This window comes from Diabrotica undecimpunctata, chromosome 5 (genome assembly GCF_040954645.1).
Source record: "Diabrotica undecimpunctata isolate CICGRU chromosome 5, icDiaUnde3, whole genome shotgun sequence".
NCBI classification, from domain to species: Eukaryota; Metazoa; Arthropoda; class Insecta; order Coleoptera; family Chrysomelidae; genus Diabrotica; species Diabrotica undecimpunctata.
In genome coordinates, this window is record NC_092807.1 from 74649554 (window position 1) to 74675204 (window position 25651).

General features: G+C 36.8%; 1 protein-coding gene across 1 annotated transcript; it reads right to left on the reverse strand.

The window, feature by feature from the left end:
• Positions 1 to 641: 641 nt before the first annotated feature.
• LOC140442286 (uncharacterized) lies at positions 642 to 11988 on the reverse strand. The gene is made up of 2 exons (XM_072533361.1): positions 10922 to 11988; positions 642 to 777 (listed from the first exon to the last, which is right to left on the reverse strand). The coding sequence occupies exons 1-2, from the start codon at positions 11986 to 11988 to the stop codon at positions 642 to 644; spliced, it is 1203 nt and encodes a 400-aa protein (XP_072389462.1).
• Positions 11989 to 25651: the final 13663 nt, after the last annotated feature.

Genomic DNA, 25651 nt, shown 5'->3' on the forward strand with positions numbered 1-25651 from the left:
CGCCCACTTTCAACACTCACCAAGGCCACGAAAATGGGATAAAAGACGGTGCACTTTTTTCAGAAGGCCTATTCGGTTTCGAGTTTTAATCTAGATAAGACCTCTGGTTGGGGAATACCCATTCATTGTTAAATAACTAGCATTTTCATATTCGAAACCTTGGAAGAGAATTAGACTTCTCTTCCGCCCTTTCTTCAAGATCCAGCTTGGTATTATATTTAATATTCGTAAGAATATTATTTGGGTATTTTATTTATTTCCATTTTATTGTGCTATGTTTATTTGATATTTCATATATACCTTATTTTACTTGTAGTTGTGATATTTGTAGATGCTTATTTTCTTACACTGATATTTTTTGACTGTGACATTTATTTGTGATTATTTGTTTATAATTTTAATACCTTTTTCTGTCGCAACGTTGTTGCTCCAGAGCTATTTTTATTATTAGTTTCCAGCTTAAACTAATCTTACCTTTCTTACAGCCATTTGAATTATTTGTCTTTAAACTATACCTATATCTCATATTTATGTGCATTGCTATATATTTGTGTGTATATTTCTTAATAACCAACCGTTATTCTCTATTACAGATAAGTTGTTTATATTTACTTCCTTTTCTACCTGTTTATTATTTTATGTTAGTTTCTGTCGTTTTCCATACTCTTACCCATTTGTTTTAGGTACCTCTCCGATCTTCTTACGTGGCGTGTCTGGAGGTTAGTTCGCGCTTCTGCTCTGCCGTATCGGCCTAGCAACAACCACGTCCTCCGCAAGCTTGAACAAAAAGTTAGATACCATTTCATACGGTTACTAAAGACGGTCTCCGAGATATCTTTATCTCCGGGATCCAAACTTGAGTAACACGTACTATAAGTGGATAACTTTGTACAAGCACGAGGCTTACACCCCTTTCGTTTTGCTTGGTCACACACGTCGTCTAACGAAGACCGAAGATATACTCTCTATATGGGGAAAACCTTGGCGAACTGACCCCGACGCGCCGATTTTTAATAAATAAAGAAAACCTTCTTCCGATTTTCTTTTATTCTTCCTTTCCCTCTGTTTGTCATTTGTTTTAGCAATATGGAGTCACAGAGGCTTACACGATCGTCTGCCGCAGCAGACAGAGCGACTGGTGGAGATCCACAACCTCCCGTGGAATCACCTCAGCGACACGATCTTAATACAAAATTGCGAACTGCAGCAACTACAGCATTTGAAAAAGACTTGTACAAGTTATCAAACAACGCCATATTTGGTAAAACGATGGAAAACATTAGGAAACATCGCATTGTAAAACTTGTATCAAAATGGGATGGAAGATATGGAGCGAAAAATTTGATTGCTAGTCCAAGATTTCATAATAGAACTGTGTTTAATGAAAATTTAATGGCAATCGAACTTAACAAAACAGAGCTCATTTTCAACAAACCATTGTACATCGGCATGTCAATTTTAGATATATCCAAAGTGTGTATGTACGATTTTCATTATAACTTTATGCTGCCATATATGGGAGTTGAAAATTGTAAGCTAATGTATGGGGACACTGATAGTTTTATCTATGAATTAAAATGTGATGACGTTTACAGAGATGTTATTAAAGCAAATTTATCCAAATTCGATACATCAGACTATTCTGAGAATAATATTTATGGAATACCTCAAGTCAACAAAAAAGTTCTCGGAATGATGAAAGATGAGGCAAACGGTCGCATTATGACTCATTTTGTCGCACTTAGATCTAAAATGTATTCGTTTAAGATTAGTACGACGGATGAGGATCGAAATGCATTGTGGGATAAATACAAGAATAATATGGATGATGCAAATATTGAAAGACTTGCAAATAATTTAGGCGTCACAAAAAAATCTAAGGGTGTAAAATATTCAACGGTAAAAAATGACATTACTTTCGATGATTATGTTAAGTGTTTAAACGAATTTACAACTAAAAGTGTTTCCCAATCAACGTTTCGTTCCTACGCCCATGATCTTTTTACAATAACACAAGAAAAAATTGCATTAAGTCCGTATGACGATAAACGTTACTTGCAACAAAATTCTCATGACACTTTACCTTGGGGTCATTATGAAACCACAATGATTGAGTAAAAACAAAAATTAATAAAATGAAAACATAACCAATTTTTTTATAGCTTTATCAATCTCCACACGAAAATGGACTGGCTATTTGTTAAATGAATATGTAGAATGATAATTGTAATTTAGTGAAAATCAACATTTGTAATTATTATAAGTAGAAAATAAAAACTCTAAAAAATATACATTGTTTTCCTGTAATTTTAAGTCTCAGCTTATCTTTTCCAGCGTTGTGAGACATTCAACGTGAAAATAAAAAAGACATGTTTGCATAAATAGCATTTATTTTGATTATTACATAAAATCATTTACAACTTTAATTTTATAATAATATAAATATTCTCTTAAAGCATTACTTAACAAAGTGTCTGTGGAAATTTCGCAAAACGCAGTTAGAGCTTCAAGTGGTCCATATAAACTGCTTCTGCTGCAAAAGTTTGATTGTATCAAATCGATAACATTTCTCTAATAAGCATAAAAGTGTAAATTATCCAATAACGATACACGATGACACACCAGACTGCTGTTTACTTCTAGGATTTGGTTGACATCACTTTCATCTAGATAGTATTCCAGACCATGCTTTTCAATAACAAGGAACTTGGTTCAATCATACACTATTTGTTTAATTTTACAATAGTCTCCACACTGAAACTCGATAGGATTGTAATCATCTTGAGAGGTGCTGTTAAAGAAATCGCAAATCTTCTGCTTAAAAATTCCGATTATATCATCCCACTCGAACGTGTTTAAACTAATTCTTGCATTCTTGTTGTGCTGACACAAAATAATGGCTGATGAGACATGACGAGCTGGAGAAAGGCCAACTTTGATTATACAGTTGACAAGCGGAAAGGATGCTTCTAGTAAATAATATGGTTCATTTTTGGCTGCTTCTTCGAATTTCGCCAAAACTCTATCTAATTCAGCATCATAATAGATATCATCTGATGGTGAATCAGCAGCTACCACCATATCGTCTGATGAACTATAACCACTATCTTGAGAACTCATATTGATGAACTGGCAGGAACAACTGGGCATGAGCTTGCAGCATTTATGAAATTTATACTTTTTGTCACCCCCCACTCATTTAGTGTATATCTACGCGGTGTATGTAAAAGTAGATCCTAAATGATATCTTTAACGTTAATCCAACTATTATGGCTACTATCGAATCCCAACCATTGAACATACATCTTATTTCCACGTCTGCGCAGTACTTTCTCTACTAAATATATGTCTTTATTTTTTGTTTTCTGTAATTCTTCTTCGTAGAATGCTCCTTTGATAGGCGCTCCAGTCATATCTTCAATCAAGTATGTTGTGGGATTCGTTATTTTAATTTCAGTAATTTTAAACAGTTCTGTTGTCCAATTCGGTTTATATCCCTTATCGAAAATGTGTTTATTTTTACTAATGCGAACCACGTCACCAACTTTCAATTTTCTTGGACCGGCAATTTTCAAGTGAGTATAATATTTTCGTAAAATTTCATTTTCGTTAGATTTATTAACATCAATAGGTCGAAGTCGAATTTTGCTGTGTTTCGTGTTGTTGTACTCTTTTGTAATTTGAGGCAAGATATCAATCCATTTGTAAGTTCCATTAAGACTGAAATACTTGTAAAGTTTTTCCTTCAATGTTCGAATAACTCGTTCACATATGGCTGCTTTTTTAACACTAAAGGTATTATAGTGATTAATACTATGCTTTTTCATGAGATTTTGAAACTTGGAATTGAAAAATTCTGTGCCTTGGTCTGTTTGTAAATTTTTCGGACATCGTCGAGTATGAGCGAGAATATCCGAAAATGTTCGAGTAATTTCCTCACCTGTTTTCGTCTTTAATGGTCGAGTCCACACAAACTTTGAAAAACAATCAATTACAACAAGAATGAGCTTGTAAGATTTATTTTGACTGGCATAAGGCCTCATCTCAGCAAGGTCCATTTGCCACAAATCATCTAATCCTTTAATGATTGTTCGTCGACGAGGATAATTTTTTCGTGCAGGCTTGTGTAGCTCGTTAACTAGTTGTATCTTCTCCTCGGTAAATGCCATGTCTAGCTTCCAACGATTCGATTCTTTGAACTAACGCTAATTCGTTGTTCCGTTAGCTTTATAATGTAAGAGGTAATCTTCCATTACATTAAGACGCTCATCTAAATCATGTGATTTAAGATCCGCCGTTTTAATCTTTTTTTCTATTTCCAACGTTTTCATCATAATTTGTGCATTTTGGTTGGCGGCATCTGTAATATTCTTCGTCATTTCTTGTTTAAATATATCAAGATCATTTTTAAATTCATGCATTTGTTTTGATAAATCAGATATTTTCGAAGCAGTCATTTTATTCTCATCAGACAACTCGTTAACTTTTTTACTTAAATTAACTTCTATTTTACTAATGGAGTTTGAGATTTTTTGTTCGAGTTGAGTATCTTTTTGAATTCTATTTTTTTGTATCAAATTAATCTCTTTTCTTAGAAAAGTTTTCGCACGAACAATGCTGTCATCTACATATTTCTTATTGGAAAGATGATTACCTGCTACAGGAGGATCTCGTGTAATGTCTTTATGTACTTCATGTATCTGGTTTTGTAAATCCAAAATGGATTGCTTTAAGCCTTCACGTAGCTTTTTAACAACTTGTTCATTAGAACGGTAATGATGACGACCAAACTTGTCAACACTCATGTTGGAAATGATGTTCCAATAATCCAAACATTAATATATAATATCTGCTTCACGTAATTCGTTGATAATGGCAACAATTTCGTTATTGTGGGATGTGTTTCCTGCTTCTTGGGAAGCAACCAGCAATTTGAGTCTGTCGCATAGTTCGTTTGGATCATCCCAATATACATATTCAATAGGATTATCGTTGTAGATCAAATGAGAATTATCGACGAGCCCTGACCCTTTGGAGCTAGATGGTGAAGATAACGATGTTCGAGGAGACGTTGTCATCGATGATGAACGAGTCGTTTTTGCTAAACGAACAAGACCTTCGAAAGGTTGTCTCTTTAATGCAGTAGATCGAGTTTTCGGTGGCGATTTCTTTGTTGTTTCATCGGTAGGTTTAAATAGCGGTTTGATAATATGATGATATTTTTTCCCAGTTGCACCTTTAAGACGACCTTTGGAATCCAGATGAACTTCTGTACTATTTAATAAACTTTTATAGTGCTTTAAATCTGTATCATTATAATCTTCAGGGTTATCATAGAAAATTAGTTGGTATAGACCTGGCGTTCCCGGCACCCATCCTCCTTCCCCACTACCATCACTGATAACTTGTATACTACCTTTGTTTTTTGTTAAAGTTTATTCGTCGTTTACCCAACATCCAGCCAATTTCATCATTGTAAATAGGTCCGTAGTTTTTATCAATTTTATTATCTTTCATCCAAAATTCTTTTATATACTTATGGCTCATTGGAGGATATTGCTCGATATATTCATCAATAGCCTCTTTCGAAACATTATTAGGATCAAATATGTCATGTTCGTTAACTTGATCGATTGATACTGCATCGGAAAATACATCATCATCTCTGGCTTCTTTTTTTATCTCTTCCTCCGTTTTCACCTCTTCTTTTTTAACGTGTCTAAGCTTGTTATTAATAGCATGATGCAACGTTTTTGACGATTGCGCAATATCTGTTAGAGGTTTAGCTATGGGCTTAAAGAGTTTATTTAGCGACTCATCTTGTTCTGTTTTACCTAACTTTAATGCCAAATACTTTTTGCGAATGACACGAGCTAGTTCGGCAACTTTACGCGTGCGCGCAGATACCTCTTTGTCTGACATATTGTTATACAATGCGTGTTTTTCGATCATACCTACAGTTTTATAAACTTGTCGAAACCTTTACGATATCGTCCGTTAGAAATATCGAAATCCTTAACAATGACGAATGTACCGTATTTGTCCTTCCAACATTCGGAACAAAATTGTTTAAATTGCTCAAATGTCATATCAGGTGATACGTGGTCATCAAAGACGTGTTTCAAATTGAGCTCATCTTGCTTAAACAATACAATAAGATTCGCATTATCACGTAAAAGTTGTTTGCCTGCTCGACTGTATGATTGACATAGGTATGCACAATCAATGTCTTTATGTCTACCCATACAGTAATATTCACGTATTGTTTGTTGTGGATCCGTTGATACGTCATCAAATATGAATATTGAGTTTGGTTTAGCTTTACTTGGGCTTATAACATCATCATTATCTTTAAATGGAAAATAACCTACTTCTTTCACAGACTCCAACACTTCCTTCAAAAATTGATACTTGGGCTGAAACAACGACTTTGAATAAACGTAAACATTTTTGAATTTAGCGCCATTCAGGTCAAAAAGTAATGCCAACATAACATTAGTTTTTCCACATCCGCTTGGACCACATATGATAGCACGAAATGAATGTGGTAGCAATGCACCATGTTTGCTGGTTCTTGTCACGTTGTCGACAAAATCCAAGTTTTCCACTGCTAGTGTCTTGTCTTGTTGAATGACCTTCATCTTGTGATTGAGATGTATTTTGTACACATGTTTATATAAAGACATTTTTCAAAAAGCGATTCATTTCAATGTTGATCGTTCAAGGTGAAGGAGTGTTGAATTCTCTGATCAATAGTCTACCGTTTGAATTGCATGCTCCTGGTTACCAATATCTAGGACCTGGAACTAAATTACAGAAACGTCTAGCTCGTGGAGATCAGGGGATAAATCCGTTAGATCGAGCTGCGAGAGATCACGATCTCGCATATTCCCAAAGTAATTCATTGAAAGATCGACATAAAGCAGATTGGGTGTTGGAAAATAAAGCGTGGGAACGAGTTAAAGCAAAAGACGCATCTTTGGGTGAAAAAACCGCTGCCTGGTTAACTACTACAGCAATGAAAGCTAAAGGAAAACTGGGTATGGGTATGAAACGTGGTAAAGGTGTTGGTTCATTTAAGCGACATGTGTTACAGCCAATTATCAAAACATTAAAACGTGCTCCTCCGTCACCAAATCTGCGTAAATCCGCTCTACTTGCACTTGCAGCAGCAAGAACAGCCGTTAAGAATGTAGGTGGGAAGAAAAATGTACGTGTTCCAAGAATTATTCCATTTGAACCAAAATCTGGTGGGATTTTACCTTTAATCCCAATCTTTGCAGGCCTATCAGCTCTCGGAAGCCTCGCTGGGGGCGCAAGCGCGATAGCGAAAACTGTTATCGATTCAAAGAATGCTCAAAAGAAACTAGAAGAAGATAAACGTCACAACAATGCAATGGAACATCTAGGCAAAGGATTATACCTGCGAAAAAATGCTAAAGGTGGCTTTGGATTATATTTAAAAAAGGCAAAAAACTTCCGCTGAAGCTACCTAATAGGCCTTTAACCAATGTGGATTTAAATAGATTTGTTAAACTACTTAAAATTTCAAATTTCCGCGGCGTGTTCATGCGAGATAATTTACCACGTAGCCCTCGTAAACATGAATGTGCTATTATTAATCTCGACATTTCCACAAACCCCGGTACACATTGGGTAGCTTACAGAAAGATAAACAACGATATAGAGTACTTTGATTCATATGGTTGCTTGAAACTACCGCGAGAACTAGTATCCTACTTGAACGGTGGAAGAATTTTCTACAATAACGATCAATATCAAAGTTATAACCAAATTAACTGTGGACATCTTTGTTTAAAGTTTCTCTACAATGGAACCATCTAACGATATATTGAGAAGTGCCATTTGCATTTTTATGAAAAATATAACGAGCGTTGTTTGGTATGAACTACCTCAAGATATTCGTCGCGCACTAGAAGATTATTTACCCTGCAAGAAAGACTATGATAGACATGAATGGAGTGATGTTTGCGGCATGTATATGGAAAGTAGATGTGTATTTTGTAAAGTGTCATATTATGAGAAAAATTTGTAACAGTATAAGAATAAATAAAGGAATTTTTAACATATTTTGCTATTTAATTTTATACACCTATTCAAATGTATCAGTCATGTCTCGATTGTTGACCTTGACAAGTACTTCCAACGAGTTTTCGTTTACTCCTCAAGTACCTCTTGTGCTTGACCCTAACCGACAGTATTATGTAGCAGTGTTGGGATTTCATACATTTAATTCGATTCCAAACATCGATGGCGAAAAGTTTTACTACTACGAGAAAAATGATCGAAAAAAGTTGTGTAGCATCGATATTCCGTCTGGATCTTATGAAATTACCGATGTAGAATGTAGAAAATGGGGCGGCCAATAGAGCCTGATACACTGCGACCTTTGCAGATCTATTGTGTTTCCCCCTTATTTTAAAGCACTTCATCTAGCTTGGTCCTCTTAATGAGACTCAACAGCCTTGATAGTGGCCTTTTCATGTAGCCTGGTGCTTCCGGTTTTTCCTCTCCGAGTTCTAGAAACCGCATTCGTGCGAGACCTTCGCAATGGCACAGAACGTGTAGAGCGGTTTCCTCTTCTTCCAGACAGAAACGACAGGTGTCCTCTTCTGTCAGGCCTATGAGACTCAGGTGTCTATTGAGTCTACAGTGCCCAGTGAGCAGACCCACTATCATTCTGACAGTCCTGCGCCTGTGCGAAAGTAAGTCTGCTGTAAATTTAGCCGAATGTCCTTTGATGAACTGTTTGGCCTGCCTCTGTCCTGGTGAGTTGTTCCACCACTCAAGAGACTTCTGTTGCACCCATTTGTGTATGGCTGCCCTTTTTATCGTATTTGCGATTCCAAAGAAGGGTTCCGGACCAACCAGTGGCGTAGATGCGCCTTCTCGGGCCAATTCATCGGCCTTCTCGTTGCCACGATGACCCTTATGTCCCGGCACCCAGGCAAGTGTCAACCTGTTTTGACTTCCCACCTGAGAGAGGACATCCAAACAGTTCCATACCAGCCATGAATCGACCTGTACTGAACTGAGAGCCTTTAGAGCCGCTTGACTATCCGAATAGATAACGATGGAGTCGTTATCTACATTTCGGCCGATTAGTTCCATAGCGCACCTGTGTATAGCAGCTAATTCGGCTTGAAATACGGTCGCGTATGTTCCTAGACATACCCGGACTTCCGTCCTTGGTTTTATGCCATATATTCCAGCCCCCGTACCTGTATCCGTTTTGGAGCCGTCCGTATACCATATTGAGTTTGCTGTTAGCGGCGGACCAGTTTCCCAGTCCTCTCTTTTTGGTATTATAATTTGAAAATTTTTGTTAAAACTATACCTCGTAACCATTCGGTCTACAGGCATTCCTAGAACGGGGTCTGCCTTTATGTCCTGGTATAGCCTTAAGTTACCAGCTCCCTGCATCATACTTATTGGAGCTTGGCCTTGGATCAACCGATGTACTGTTGATCTGGCTTCACTCTGTATGTATATATGCAGAGGTGGTAGGTTTAGCAGAACTTCTAGCGCGTCCGTTGGGGCTGTTCTCATGGCTCCGGTAACACTCAAGCATGCAAGCCTTTGTGTGCTACTGAGCAATCGAATCGCCCCGGACTGTTGCGTTTTGTTCCACCACGCCACTGAACCATAAGTTATCATGGGCCTTATAACCCTTGTGTACAACCATAGGTTCATTTTAGGATTTAACCCCCAATTCTTACCACACATTCGTCTACATGTGTTCAGGGCCATAGTGGCCTTCTGTGTGACTTTCTGAATGTGTGCATTCCATGTCAGCCTCTGGTCGAATATTACACCTAAGTACTTGGCCTGACTTGTGAATGGGATTTCTACTCCCTTGAGCACTAGTGGCTGTAAGCCTTGCAGTGCTCTTTTTCTGGTGAAGGGAACAACAGATGTTTTTTTAGGGTTAACCTTCAGGCCTTCTTCCTCACACCAGCTGTCCACAATCCTCAGAGCGACTTGAAGTCTCTCCGAAATTATTTTGGTAAAGCGTCCTCGGACTACAATTACCAAATCGTCCGCATAACCCAGACAGTAAAAACCCTCCCTGGTCAGTGTATTAAGTAGGTCGTCCATAAGCGTAGCCCACAGTAATGGGGATAAAACTCCTCCTTGTGGGCAGCCGCTTCCTGCCTTCGCTTCAATAGTGGCTTCACCTAACGAGGACACAATGATCCTGTTTGTTAAGGTCGCCTTTGTCCACTCGCATATGAAGGCAGGAACTCCTCTTCTTTTAAGCGCGTCCGTTACAGACTCGAAGGAGACGTTATTAAACGCTCCCTCCACGTCCAGAAACGTCGCCACCGCTATCTCCTTGTCATCTAGCGACTTTGAGAGCAGTCTATTAAGATCATCCAGCGCCAAGTCAGTTGACTTTCCTGGCTGGTATGCATATTGGCGATCGCTAAGTGGATTCTCCATCAGCACGTCGTCCCTAATATACCTGTCTATCAATCTTTCCAGCGTTTTTGCTAGGAAAGAGGATAGACTTATTGGTCTGTATGACTTGGGGGTCTGGTCCATTACCCTACCAACCTTGGGGATATATGTGACTTTCACCCTTCGCCATGCGGTTGGAATATATCTCCATGCCAAACTAGCTTTGAAGATCTTTGTTAGATGCGGGATGATCACATCCTGTCCCTTCTGTAGCAAGGCTGGATAAATCCCGTCCATTCCAGGTGATTTGTATGGCTGGAATTTATTGATGGCCCACCTGACTTTTTCCGGTCTCGTGATGTCGGTAGCTAATTTCCAGTCCGCCTTAGTAGGCCTTCTGGGATGAGCTACCTCTACCGAAGGATTATTGTCAATGGATGAGCTGGGAAAATGTACCTTGGTGAGCATTATTAAGCTTTCCTCCAGGGTTTCTACATACGTTTCGTCCTCTTTCTTCAAGAGGCCGACCTGATTCACAATACCATCCTTAGCCAGGACCTTGTGGATTCTAGAACATGCGGGAGCCTGTTCGACTTCCTCGCAGAACTTTCGCCACGAGTCTCTTTTGGCTTTTCGGATCTCCTTATTATATTGCGTCAGTTTTTCTCTATAAATGGCCCAGTCCTGGTTGAATTTGGCTTTATTGAATAGCCTTCTTACATCTGCCCTAAGCTTTTGTAAGTGTTCATTCCACCAGGGTGTGTTTTTCTTTCCTTTCTTTTCTCTCTCTGGACAATTCTCCTGGTAAGCGGCCAGAACAGCTCCCCTCACCGTTTCGACTGTCAGTTCGAGATCGTCCGTATCTTTTATGGTGCCGATTCCTCCCTCAAGAGACTTCTCGAGTGAGCCTCTATAGCCTTCCCAATCCGTCTCTCTCGGGTTCCTGAACCTTGCCACCATTCGAGTCGAAGTAATTAAATCAAATCGAATGTGCCTATGGTCGGAACATGAAGGTTCCTCTGACACATGCCAATTCTTTATAGTATCGTACGTTTTTTCACTGCAAAGTGTTACATCTAAGACTTCTTTGCGCGTGGCCGTAACGAAGGTAGGTTTATTTCCTATATTGGCTATTTCTAAACCCATGCTTAAGATGAACTGTAGTAAAGACTCACCTCGACTGTTGATGTTCGTACTCCCCCATGCCAGATGGTGGGCATTGGCATCACATCCCAGTATTAGATGAAGGTTCTCCCTTCGGCTGTAGGTTATAACGTCCTCTACTATGCCTGGGCGGAAGACCTTCTCTCCAGCGAAGTAGGCAGAACAGACCAACCATCTTTTACTACCTTCCTCGGTGGAAGCGGTTAAAATACCTGTAACAAAGTCTCCGGAGCAAAGATCCGGAATCAGTGTACAGTTTACTTCGTTATCATATACAATGCATGCTCGAGGTGTCTCTCCTTTCGCATCGTATAGTAACTTACCTTGTTGCGGCTTCAAGCCTGCAATCTTCCCTCCGTGGAGCCATGGTTCCTGCAGTAGGGCCAAGTCCAGGCCTTCCATGTCAAACCTTCTGCACAAAACCGCCGACGCAGCTTTAGCATGATGAAGGTTGACCTGCAGGACCTTTACTCTGCCTTCCTCTAAACTGAAGGCTAACTTTCGGGTTTTCTCGTGTCCTCTACCCCTTCCATGGGAGCGGCCACCCGCTCAGTGGCTTCTAGCCTTCTGGGCGGGTTTGTAGCACTCCCCTGCAAGTCGGTACGGACTTCTTTCGGGATTATTCCTTCTTTAGCTCCTTCCCTCGACTTATCATCCTTAGGGCGAGCCTTGTGTTTGGTCGAAGTGTTAACCTTCTTTGGCGCTGCTTTAGAGCTTTGCCCCTCTGAAGGTTTTACTTCTTTTCTTTTTTGCTTAGCCTTGACTGCCGAGGTTGCGGCAGTTACGCCTTGCAACCCCGATGGTCCGGCCTCTGCAACCTTCTTAATGTACCCATCATCCTTTACACGGAATTTAATTCTTCCGATGCCAAAGTAAGGACACATTTGAAGTTTGTTGAGTTCCTCAAAGGACTCTTTGTCCATTGAGAGGACCCATACCTGCCCTTTTTCTGCAGGTGTTTTGCCCAAAACGGTCCATATACGGGTGTTGAGCTTTCGGTTGCTGACCCTTAATCGAGTCAGCACACTTTCCGCCCCCAACCTCTTTCCGTCCTCGTCTGGGATGTAGACAGTGCAAGAACACGGCCTCTCGACTTCACTCTCGTCCTTAGCCTGGAGGCTTGCACCTTCCCAAGGCTTCAGAGTGGGAGTAGTGTCCCTGAGCCATTGTGCGCTTGCACTATCCGCGCACGTCATTACCAGGTAACCGGGCTTGAATGTGCTCTTTAGCAGCCTGATTTGCGGCCCTTCTTCTGGCGTTCTCTCCAGAGCCTCCAAGATGGATGTTTGCACTGCCTTAAGCTTACCGATAACCTGAAATTACCGATATCGAAACGTATATTTATAACGCATTAATCGATAAATATAATTCGATTCGAGATAATGAGTTCATCTTAAGACCCAACAACAATACGCTCAAGTGTGAAATCTTTAGTCAAGATCATGCTGTTACTTTCGAGAAAGATGACAGTCTCGGCAAAATATTGGGTTTCTCATCAAACAGAATATTGGTGCCAGGAAAAATGCATTCTTCGGACCAACCTGTAAACATTATAAAAGTATCGAGCCTACTTTTTGAATGCAACATTACCGAAGGAGCCTTTTACGAGGACAGACCTGCGCACACCGTTCTACATTTTCCGATAAGTGTTGATCCTGGTTTCTCTATTGACGAACGTCCTCATAATCCTATATACATACCAGTAAGCAATAGCATACGTGAAATTGCCAACATTACCGTTAGCGTACTCGATCAAGATTTAAGACCAGTCAACTTTAGAGGAGAGAAAAGTACACTTCATTTGGATTTTAAGGAAACGATATAGATGGGTTTAATTATAAAACAAAGCTCTACGCATCAATATCCATTAGTCTCACGCAAATCTTACAAGCGACGTGACGTGTCTGCTGTCAATAAAGCCTTTCTTGTTTCCATTGGATTACAGCTAAAAGATGTCAAAACGTCAATACATTCGACGACAGGTTCAGGAACCTCAACCACCTATTTTAGATCTGTACCAGAAACCTCAGTTCGACGATACTATTAGAAAAGAAGAATTTCGTACATATACACCTTACATCAAGTCATTTAATAATAGCGACGTTGTCGAGTTTATCATCAATCAATCAGATGCATTTTTTGCCATACACGAAACACTTGGAAATTAAAGGAAGTATAAAGAAAGTGGGTACTGGAACTGTTTCTCTTGCACCGAATGCTGGAGCCTTCTTGTTTGATACATGTACATACATCCAAAGTTCACACGACATGGAAATAGTTCGAGATCCTGGTGTAGTTAGCACTATTCGCAGTTTGTTGTGTTACACTCCTGACGATTCCAAGTATCTTAGTACTGCAGGATGGAACTATCCCAATAATCCACATTTATCGGGAGACAGCTTTAGTTTACTGATTCCGATAAAACATATTTTCAACGATTACAATAAATTAACCTATGGTCGTCAAGTGTTTCGATTTGTTCGAGCACGTAATGATAGAGACAGTATTTTAGTGGAAGAACCTAATGCCACAACAACAACAACAGTGTCTTTAACTGTTACCAGCATGGAACTGAAGGTCAAACATGTCTTTCCGAATGACGATGTGAAAATTGACCTAATGACTCCGATTAAGAATAATACGCCGATAACCATACCTTTCCGTAAATGGGAACTTAATGAACTACCTTCACTTACGGCTGGATTCCGACGTGAGATATGGAGTGTAAAGACAACTTCAGCTGTTGAACGTCCACGCTATGTCATTGTAGCTTTTCAAACTTCTAAACGAGATGACATTCACGCCAATCCAACGTTATTCGATAACATTAAGGTGTCCAGCGTACGAGTGGTTATTAATGGTGAATATTGGCCTAACGAGAGAATGCAATTGGATTTTGCGAAAAATGATTATGCTATAGCTCACTACAACTATACCCAATTCTTTCCCAGTTATACTCATTCGTCAACAAAACATCCAATCTTGGATTATAATGCTTTTAAAAAATATGCTTTGTTTACTTTCGACTGCTCCAAACAGGATGATACGTCATTTAGATCGGGAACCGTTGATATTAAGTTGGAAATCGAAGCAGATGAAGGTTTTTCTGCAGGCACTCGAGCGTACTGTTTAATTGTCCACGACAGTCTACTCGAATACTTTCCTCTAACTGAAGTTATCAAAAATATCATTTAACTTGACTTATTCAATCATATCCAATTCAGTATACTATCAGCCATCATGAGGATCGCATTAGTTGACATTCAAGGATTCACCGTAGATGGGTGGTTTGTTCCCAAAGAACTCAGCATTGAAATTGGCTTTAAACATTGCCATTATATATTTAAACCTCCACAACCGTTTGCTACATTAAGTAATCAAGATAAGAAGACTGCTGTGTACTTGGAGAAAAACGTGCATGGTCTTCGGTATTCTAATGGAGATGTTAAATATTCAAAAATAAATAAAATACTGGAATCTAAGTTGTTGTATGCAGCTGACTATATCTACGTTCGCGGAGAACAACAAGCAGAATTTTTAAGATACAAATGTTATATGCTTGACGTCTGTCCCATAATTATTGATGTTTGCAAGTTTGATGATTCTCCATACTCTACTGGAGGCTTTGCTCCACATGAATACAACTGCCACGCTACTGGACTATTTTCCTGCTCCTCGATAAATGTGGATCACCTCCGTCAATGGCTGTGTAACAAAATATTACCTATATAAATTGGATTTTTTTTAAATAAAAGATTAAAAGTTTTATTTTAGTTTTATTTTAACAGTTTTACATATTTATTTTAATGCAAGATGATTCGCATTTACGATTTACAAGAAATTTTTTAATGATATTAATCGCTATAAAGGCATTTATTACGAATATAATACTTAAGAGTATAATCGATAAACCATATTGATCGATGTCATCATTATTAGTTTTGTACCATTTTGAATCACTTTCGGTGTTATTTGGGGATATTAGCTTGATCTTATAGAATGCTCCTCCTGATTTTGGTATCGCTTTGAAAAATACTGGAAGCTGTCCATAATTCACCACTTCATGATCCATTAGAGTCCAGTTCGGTCGATTACAATCAGTTTTTCATCATTAAAACATATCGCCTGGTTCTTAACGTTGTTTGGAACGTTTGTATAAAGGACATTGTTAACAATAGCTGTAAGGATGATGAATGAGGTTGTTAGTGGAGGCATCTTGTCGGTTGAATTCTTTTTAACGGGACTGATAGTTTCTGCCCTTCAGGGACGATTTTTAAAAAATAATTATTTAAATTACAAATGCGAGAGAACTTTATTACGTTCTTAAAAGTTACAATAATAAAATTAGACTTCGCTGTACAAAGATTCAAATCAGACTGAATAATAATTAATTAAAATGAAATACATTACACATTGGAAAATAAAACAATAATTCGCAAGTTGCACTTTTATATTCAGGTCGATCATAGTTCAGGTGCTGACGCATCGGATTTGGGGTACTGGCTTATGGGGTCAACGACTATAACTCCTCCACCCTTAGTTTCTGGAATTTTTCATGGAATTGAAAAATGACCTAGGTTGGGCTTGTGGTAGGTTTTCTTCAGGATCATCTTGGATGTGAACACTCTCCATGGGACTATCATCGTTTCTTTGCGAATTCGTTCTTCTTATACATTTAATACCAAAATATGCAAAAATTATTATAATCAAAAATATTGTTGATAGGTTCCAAAAGTTAAAAGGACTAGTAGCTTTTGAGTTTTTAAGTATCAATGTTTTAATTTCTTCTTGTTTCTTCTTAACTAAATGAATCTGGTCCAGTTGGACATCTTCGATATGAACTTTAGGAATCTCTTCTTGATGAGGATGAGGAATAACTATATTCGGAAGTAATAGTGGCTGACTTTCAGAAATGAGGCGATTATTGCTAAATGTTTGGTCTTCTGTGCTAAACTGGCATTGGAAGGGAACTGTGATGAGATAATTGCCAGAAATTAATTGAAGATCTGTGTTGGTACAGTTCATTTGGATTTTGGTTTTGGTTACCAAAACAGCGATATAGTGGGACTTCTATTCTTTGGCATCTCGTAGGATTAGATTTCAGTTTAAGGAGTTCAAATAGACAGTCTTCTTCATTTTTACTTTTCAAATGATTCTCGGGACAAAAGAATTTTGGCTTCAGATTGGAGCATGGTACAGATGTGTATTGGTAAAAATTTTCATTCATTATCAGATAGGTGTTAGGGGGTACTATGGTAGTTCGATTTACAGTAGGAATCGAGTATAAATGATAGTAGGAGTATTCGTCGGGATAAGCTATTGGAACATGGACAATGAAAACAATTGTCAAGTTAGAGTAGTACGCTTCTGTTTCTAAGATATTATAATATTTATTTATGTCTGATGTAATATTCGGATAAATTAGTTCGTTTCTTGAATGATATTTCATAATTTGAGTTAATATTGACTTTAGTTCATTAATCTTCACTATACTACTATTTAAAATACCTAGTCTAGCAAATGTTATAGAGTTTTCTATTTCTGTTAGTAACTGTAATATAATATTTATACTTATACTTAATTGGTCTAAAATATTTCTAGTTATAAGGAAATCTTCGAAATTAAAAATAAATTTATTAAGGTTTGAACGAATAGATTCTAAAGCAGAGAAAATTACTTCTTGGTTACTCTTTATGAGAGAGATAGTATTATTAAAATTCTCTACAATCTCTGTCGATAATGAAATTTGTTTATTAAGTTTATTTACAATTTTATTTTGGTTACTTTTTAGTTCTTCTAGTGCGCTATCATAATGTATTGCGTCTTCTGTATCTAAGTTTCCTGTAATACATTTAATAATTGAGCCTAGTCCGTCTATAAGACCTCTTTTTGCTCTGTGGTCAGGTAATAGTGATTGGAGTTTTTGTTCAGCTAATTGTAGCTGGAAGAAAAGGACACGATCAAAATTTTCTAATTCGGAATAATAAGGACTACTAAGGCCGTCTTTAATGGCAGCTGTTACATTTTGGTAAGAAAGTCTTAGGGTATTAATTTCTTTTTGAATTGGTTCTAAATTGACATAATGAATAAATGAATGAGTACTGGATTTAATTTTTGCAGTACCTAATTTATAAGGGAGTATTCCGGGATTGACTTTAAGATTTGTAAAGGTGATTTCTTTAGTCTCGGCTTGTTGAAGGCCCAGGATCATCATCGTTGTCATTAGGAACCTGCAAGAGTTTTTTCCGGTTAGTTTTTGGTCGTCTTAAGTTTTGTTTATGTAAAAGTCTTTTTTGAGTAGCAACTTTGATTTTTGCATCTTTAACAACTTTATCTTTCATAAATTTAGGGTTAAGTTTATTTCGTACAAGTGTAGTATTTTTCCTGTAAACATCACTGTCTTCTTCGTATGTGAGGGGTTCGTGTCGATCCTTATTGTGATATTCAATACTTTTTTCTTTTTGTTCGGTCAATTTTTTATTAAGTTCTTTATAGATCTCTTTGGTCATATCTCTATGTTTTTGCATATAATTATTAATCAGTTTTTGGTCTATGTTCATATCAAATATTTCTTTAGTGTTAATGTGTCCATTTATAATATCTATAGGCTTTTGTTGAGTTACGGAATGTATTGAGTTATTATATCCTAAAATAGCATAAGGCATTTGATTTAAGATATCAATTTTTCCATCTGATTTACTTCTAATTATTCGTAGGTGTTCTATTAGAGTAGAATGAAATCTCTCTATAGATCCTTTAGATTGGGTACTATTTGTAGTAACATAATGAGTTTTTACTTTATGTATGTCAAAGAATTCTTGTACAACAGAGTTTTTTAATTCTGTGCCTCGGTCCATAGTTACGAGATCAGGAATTCCATGATGTGTCATAAAGGTTAGAAAAGCTCTTACAATTTCAGTACTTGTCAAAGCTGAAAGTGGGTATGCTTGACCGTATTTAGAAAATGTGTCTATTATAGTAAGAAATTTTTGGCCTTGACTTTGAAAAGTGTCTGCAAATATTATTTCAAACGGTTTTGTAGCTGTGGGTGTAATCATTAATTTTTGATTTGGCGGATTACGATCATATTTATTTACTTGGCAAATATTACAATTATTTATAAAATCTGTTACATCTTGTTTTATTCCTGGCCAATAGTAGGTACGTTTAATTCTAGTTTCTGTTTCTAGGATACCTCGGTGATTGGTTTTTCCTTCATGAAATAACCTTATTTTTTCATGCTGTTCATCTTTGTCTACTAAATCTTTTAAGATGCTGTTACATTTTATTAACTTGTAGGCAGAATTTTTAAATGTGTTTTTTAACGTTTCTAATATTTCTGGTATAAAGGTGTCTTCTTTGAAGTACACAGCATATTTGTATTTTGGGTCAATGTAATTTTTAAATATATTAATAGTTTCTTGTACAATATTATTTTTTGAAATTTGAATATAAAGTCTTTTCCTGTTGGGAAATATTTTTTCAATTTTTGGTTTGGCAGCTGAGTGTAAAACAAAATCAATTACAATTTGGTGATCAAAAACATTGAGATGTTTATCAGAAATGAGCATTCCTAGTATTGGATCTTCTATACTAGTATGTACAGTTTCTCCATCATCTTCGTTATCTTCAATGTCGTTATCTTGGTCATTTCCTTGTTCTAAGTTTTCTTCGTTAATGTCGTCGTCGATATTTACAGCCATCGAAACGCTATCATCATCGTTCCTTGTCGGAGTCTTATTTTGTTCTTCCATGTATTTTAAAAATTCATTACAATGAATCTCTATTCTAGATAGGGAGTCTGCATTTGCATTGCAACTTCCTTTCTTGTATTCGATTATGTAATCAAATTCTTCTAATTTTAAACGCCATCTCACTAATCGTGAATTTGGTTCTTTTAGAGACATAAGCCACTGTAAAGGTTTATGGTCTGTCATAATTTTAAATTGTCTTCCAAATAGATAAGGTCTAAAATATTTAGTTGCCCATACTATCGCAAGAAGTTCTTTTTCTATAACACTGTAGTTTTGTTCGGACTCGTTTAATGTTCTCGAGGCATAAGCTACTGGTTTGTCTTGACCATTTACAATTTGAGACAATACGGCTCCTAATGCTACATTACTTGCATCAGTAGTTAATATAAAATCTTTATTAAAATCTGGATACTGAAGTATAGGTTCATTAATTAATAAATTTTTGCAATCTTCGAAACATTTTACAAATTCTGGACTGTGTTCTATCTTAGCATCCTTTTTTAAACATTTCGTTAATGGTTTAGTTAATCTGGCAAAATCTTTTATAAATCTCCTGTAATATCCTAACAATCCTAAAAATCCTTTTATTTCGCGTGCTGTTTTAGGAATTGGATATTTGACAATTGCATTAATCTTATCTGGGTTTGGTTTTACACCTTCTGTAGTTACAATGTGACCAAGATAGGCTACTTCTTTTCTTAGAAATTCACACTTATCTAGTTGTATTTTAAAATTATTTGCTTGTAAACGTTTAAAAACTTTTTCTAAATTTACAATATGCTCTTGTAGTGAGGTAGAAAAAATAATTATATCGTCTAAGTAAACAAGACAGATGTCATCTTGAAGACCTCGCAGAATATCATCCATAACTCTCTGAAAAGTTGCAGGAGCATTCTTGAGTCCAAATGGCATACGAACATATTCATAATGTCCATTCTCAACATTAAAAGCTGTCTTGGGAATATCGTCTGGGTGCATCTCAATCTGATGAAAACCACTAGCTAGATCAAGTGTAGTAAAATAGTTGCATCTGCCTAATTTATCAAGTGTATCGATAATATTTGGTAATGGGTATTTGTCTGGAATTGTTTTCTCGTTCAGTTTCCTATAATCTACGACAATTCTCCATTTCTTTTTTCCTGATGCATCTGCTTTTTTGGGTACTACCCAGATAGGCGAGGACCAAGGTGAGTTGCTTGGTCTAATAATTCCTTGTTCTAACATTTTGTTTATTTGACTATTTACTTCTGGTTTATGAACAAAGGGGTATCTATACGATTTACTATAAATAGGTAATTCATCCTTAGTTTTTATAAAATGCTTAACTCTATTTGTAAATGTAAGAGGTTTATCCTCGCTATGAAAAAGATTAGAATATTTATTACAAATTTTTAGAATATTTTGTTTTTCTTCAGAGTTCATATGAGATGTACGGATTAAATTTTCAATATTAAATTTTTCGATTTCGTCAGCAGGCACTATGTCTGCATGGAATAATTCATGACAATTTTCGTCAAAGGGAACAGTATCAATTGGAGCATCTAAGGTGACAAAAATTTCATCTTGGGTTCGGTTATAGATTTCGACTAGAGCAAAACCGTCTATTGCGTTCGAGAGACATGCAGGGATTTCACATTTTTGAATAGTTTGGTCAGGAATAAATATACATCCTGATTTTTGAGAAACTGGAATTTTAGCTACACTACAAGATAAGGGGTCCAATTTTTGTTTAAAGATTATTTTTAGGTCAGATTTATAATACGTTATAGGTATACTAGAATATGGAGTAGTTAAATGAGAATTTACGAAATCTAACTTGGCATTAAGATATTTTATATTATCTAGTCCTAAAAGACCATCGAAACTTCTATGAAAATCAAAAAGATGGAACTTAATCTTACCTTCCTGATTAAATTCTGAAAAAATGGGGATTTCTGCACAAAAGTCCTTCTTTGTACTTTGAAATACTGCGGAAACAACAAAGGGTTCATAAAAGATATAATTTTTGTAGAAAAGGTTAGCTTTTTCGGGGTTTAAAAAAGATTTAGAGGAACCTGTATCTACCAGTAACTTTAATGGAGGATCATGAATCTGAATATATGGCAGTTCTCTTTTATTTGTGGAAAAATTTAATTCTATTAAGTCGGTTGGTTTTGAAAGATGCCGTCTTGAAAATTTTGATGATGCTCTTCGTTAAAAATATCATAAGTTTGTTGATGAGAAGTCTGAGGAGTATTTTGGTAATCACTATTATTAATCGATTCGTATTCAGTATTATATAGTTCTTCGGATGTAAAATTTTGATTTGGATTTCTAGGGTTGTGGAAATTATTCCTGAATTGGGGAGTACTATTTCTAGTAGTTGTACTCATAGGAGTAGATGTGTTTGGAGCAAAATTGGGATTCGATCGCCAAGCGTTCTGAGCTGGCTTGTTAGAGTTTTGAAAGCTATTTCTGAACTGGGGAATACTATTCCTAGTAGATGTACTCATGTTAGTGGGTCTGTTGGGAACAAAATTTGGATTTGGTCGCCAAACATTTTGAGTTGGCCTATTAGAATTTTGGACATTATACTGATAGTTTTGGGGAGTGTTTCTTTGATACTGATGTGATTGTGAAGGTTGAAAATGTCTATTATTGCGAGAATTTATTTGGGAATTTAAATGATAATTATAGTTTGGGTTTCTAGAATATTTGTTACTATTATTATTATTATTATTAGTATTAAAATTTTGACTTTTTTGATAGTATTTAATATTATCTTCTTCTTTAATGAATTGTATAGCTTGCTCGATAGATTGTGGTCTCATTGCCCGAATTATGGGTCCTAAAGGTTCTCTTAAACCTGCTAAAAATGTTTTTAATGCTTGTTTGTTAAAGAAATCTCGTTTGTATGTACGTTCCTGACCAAGATGGTGTAAATCTATATAGTTACAAATAGAATTTAATAAATCTAGCACCTTTTCATGAAATTGATAAGGTGATTCGTTTGGTTTTTGTTTAAGATTAACTAGATCCTGATTTAGACAATTTTCGTCTCTTTGATCAGCAAAATTTAAAATTAATGTATTTTTTATACCATCCCAATCAGTATTGCCGCTAATCGCAATTATTTCTTCAGCTCTTCCTTCTAATTTATTTAATATACCGTTCAATAATAAACAATTTTGAAAGCTATTAGGATTAGTTGTATCAAAATAATATTGTAAGATTGATTCGGTAGCATTTATAAATCTATAAAGTTTATTGATATTACCATCAAAACGAGGAATAATGGCTAAATTTGCGATATCTAACTTAGGTACAATAATAGTAGCATTTGAAGTACTTGGTGAAGTCATTTTATTTTTATTTAATACTTTTCTTTCTTAATAATATTCTTATCTATCAAAAATAATAAGTAAATAATACGTACTCTTGACTATTATTTTCACAAAAGGATTTAATAGGCAAAGAGGAGTCTGAATATGAATAAAAATTATTAGCTTACCACATTTATGTACTTCTGCTTGTTTATTCTGATGTCCCTGGAAATTCTGGATGTCCTGATGGAGCCCAAAATCACTGACAGTTCGAAAAGTTTATGAAAAACGGAAACCGGTTCTTTTTTCGTCAAAGAGTTAAAACTCACGAATATCCGCAATGGAATTCTACGAAAAATCCACTAAGACTGCGCCACTGATAGTTTCTGCCCTTCAGGGACGATTTTTAAAAAATAATTATTTAAATTACAAATGCGAGAGAACTTTATTACGTTCTTAAAAGTTACAATAATAAAATTAGACTTCGCTGTACAAAGATTCAAATCAGACTGAATAATAATTAATTAAAATGAAATACATTACACATTGGAAAATAAAACAATAATTCGCAAGTTGCACTTTTATATTCAGGTCGATCATAGTTCAGGTGCTGACGCATCGGATTTGGGGTACTGGCTTATGGGGTCAACGACTATAACTCGGGTATTGTGTTGTTTTTGGTAACTTTCTTTCTGACAAATTAAACTCTGCAAATCGTTTTTCAATTGCAGTTCTATCTTCGTACCACTGTATATCGGCTTTTAACTTTTGTATTTTTTCGTACAACTCTTCTAATCTACACCGTATGGAAGTCATCGATGAAATAAATGTCTTTCGCTCCAAAAGCCAATATAAATAATATTCTTAATCACCCCCACTACCCTGGTATAATAAATAGAAATAAATGTTTTAATCCTTTATTCAAAAATACTGTTATTTAATTCACTAATTGTATCTTCCTTATAATAATACAAATATTCCCTTAATGCTAAACTTACAATACTAGTATCACAAGAAGCCTCACAAAATGAATATAAAATGTCTATTGGTTTTAAATCGTTTTTGAATGAAGTAGCAATTTTTAACGCATTACAATAGTAATCTAAAAATCTCAGTCCTTCGAGAAAACGAATGCGTGGTAAAATTAACTTTTCATTTCCTTCAATAAGATTTTTAACATCTTTTTCAAATATCTGCAAAGTAACACCAAGTTTCTTAACATTGAGCCATTTAAGTTGATCTGTCGCTTGAGTTTCAATTGCTAACAATTCACAACATTCTGGAGGTTCATCTTCACAATAGCATTGCAGAGGCATCAGGAAAAACTGATTATATTTACGATTAAGTTCATCGATGAATTGGATCCAATCACATATACCGAACGATATCTCATTATTCTCGCTGCTTAATTTAACACCCGGCCCAAATGATCGAGCTGAACTTAATCCAACTAATACTTTTAAATGCTCAAAATTATACAAAGTATTAAGCAGCATCATTTCACTTTTGGCTCTTACTTCCACACTGTTCATGTTGTAATGACTACGTTTTACGAAATAACGCTGTGAACATGAACACGTTTAATTATATCTCCTTACCTCTCCACACCTGCCTCTCCCACGCTAAAACTATGTTGCGCAATATTTCGTAAGACTATTCATTTATGCATCACATGCCGGGCTTAATTATTAACTAGACCGGATTGTGAACCTGCTTCCTGCCTCCATGCGAATATATTTTATCTCACATTAAATAATGGAATTGGAATGTGCACGTGTTTCCGGCTATATATCGTGATCGCGTGAGACATTTTTAATAGCCGGCGTATCCGATGATGTCATTATTCTCAGTAGCAAGATCTATTTTATAAAGATTTCAACTGATCATGTAAAGTATACATTGAAAAATAATCGAATTTTTGTTATTATGGTAATCGATAAAATATATACGAGGTAACTCGTAAAATATAAATTGAAAAAATTTAGAAGTTTTACGCTAATGGTTGTAGGTTTTAATTACAAAAAAATACGAGGAAAAATTGCTCTCTTTGTCTGTCATTCGTCTTCTTCTCTTTGTCAATTCATAGAACGCAGTCACCGACCAGCGATTGAACATCGTTCTCATTGGTTACGTTGGACGTGTAGCTTCGTTATTATTGGGGGGGCGTCTTTTCGGGAGGAATGGGGGGACTGGTGGCGTCTTTTCGGGGAATGGGGGGGGGGACTGGTGGCGTCTTTTCGTTAATATTGTGGTACGACTCCACCATTAGTCGATGCACGTCTTTCTCATTGGCCGTTGATGCACACCATTGGCCTCCAACGTCACGAGGATGTCCGCAATTGGTCGAGGACACGTTTCTGTGGCATCATTGGTCGAGGAAAACGTTCTAACGTCACGAGGAGGGTGTTACTATGTCACCATTGGTCCCTCATCGCTATACCGCCATTTCTATGTTGTTTATTCAAATTCTAAGCTGTCATTGGTCGCTGGGGGTGTTGCTATTCCCACCACTGACGCTGCTATGCTGCCATTGGTCAACGACACGTTCCGACGTCACGAGGACGTCCACCATTGGTCAGCAAGACATTGGGGGACGTTCCTATGCCACCATTGGCCTGCTATTCCCACCACTGACGCTGCTATGCTGTCATTGGTTGACGACACGTTCCGACGTCACGAGGACGTCCTCCATTGGTCAGCAAGACATTGGGGGACGTTCCTATGCCACCATTGGCCTGCTATTCCCACCACTGACGCTGCTATGCTGTCATTGGTCGACGACACGTTCCGACGTCACGAGGAGGGCGTTACTATGCCACCATTGGCCTGCTATTCCCACCACTGACGCTGCTATGCTGTCATTGGTCGACGACACGTTCCGACGTCACGAGGAGGGCGTTACTATGCCACCATTGGCCTGATATTCCCACTACTGACGCTGCTATGCTGTCATTGGTCGACGACACGTTCCGACGTCACGAGGAGGGCGCTACTATGTCACCATTGGTC

Bases quoted from the DNA above. Each gene is read 5' to 3' on its own strand.
- LOC140442286 (XM_072533361.1), bottom strand. From the start codon at position 11,988: ATGGAAGGCCTGGACTTGGCCCTACTGCAGGAACCATGGCTCCACGGA. The intron at 778-10,921 runs GTATGTAGAAAC...TTTTTGTTCAAG, and splicing joins TTGAAGAAAGAGGACGAAAC to CTTGCGGAGGACGTGGTTGT.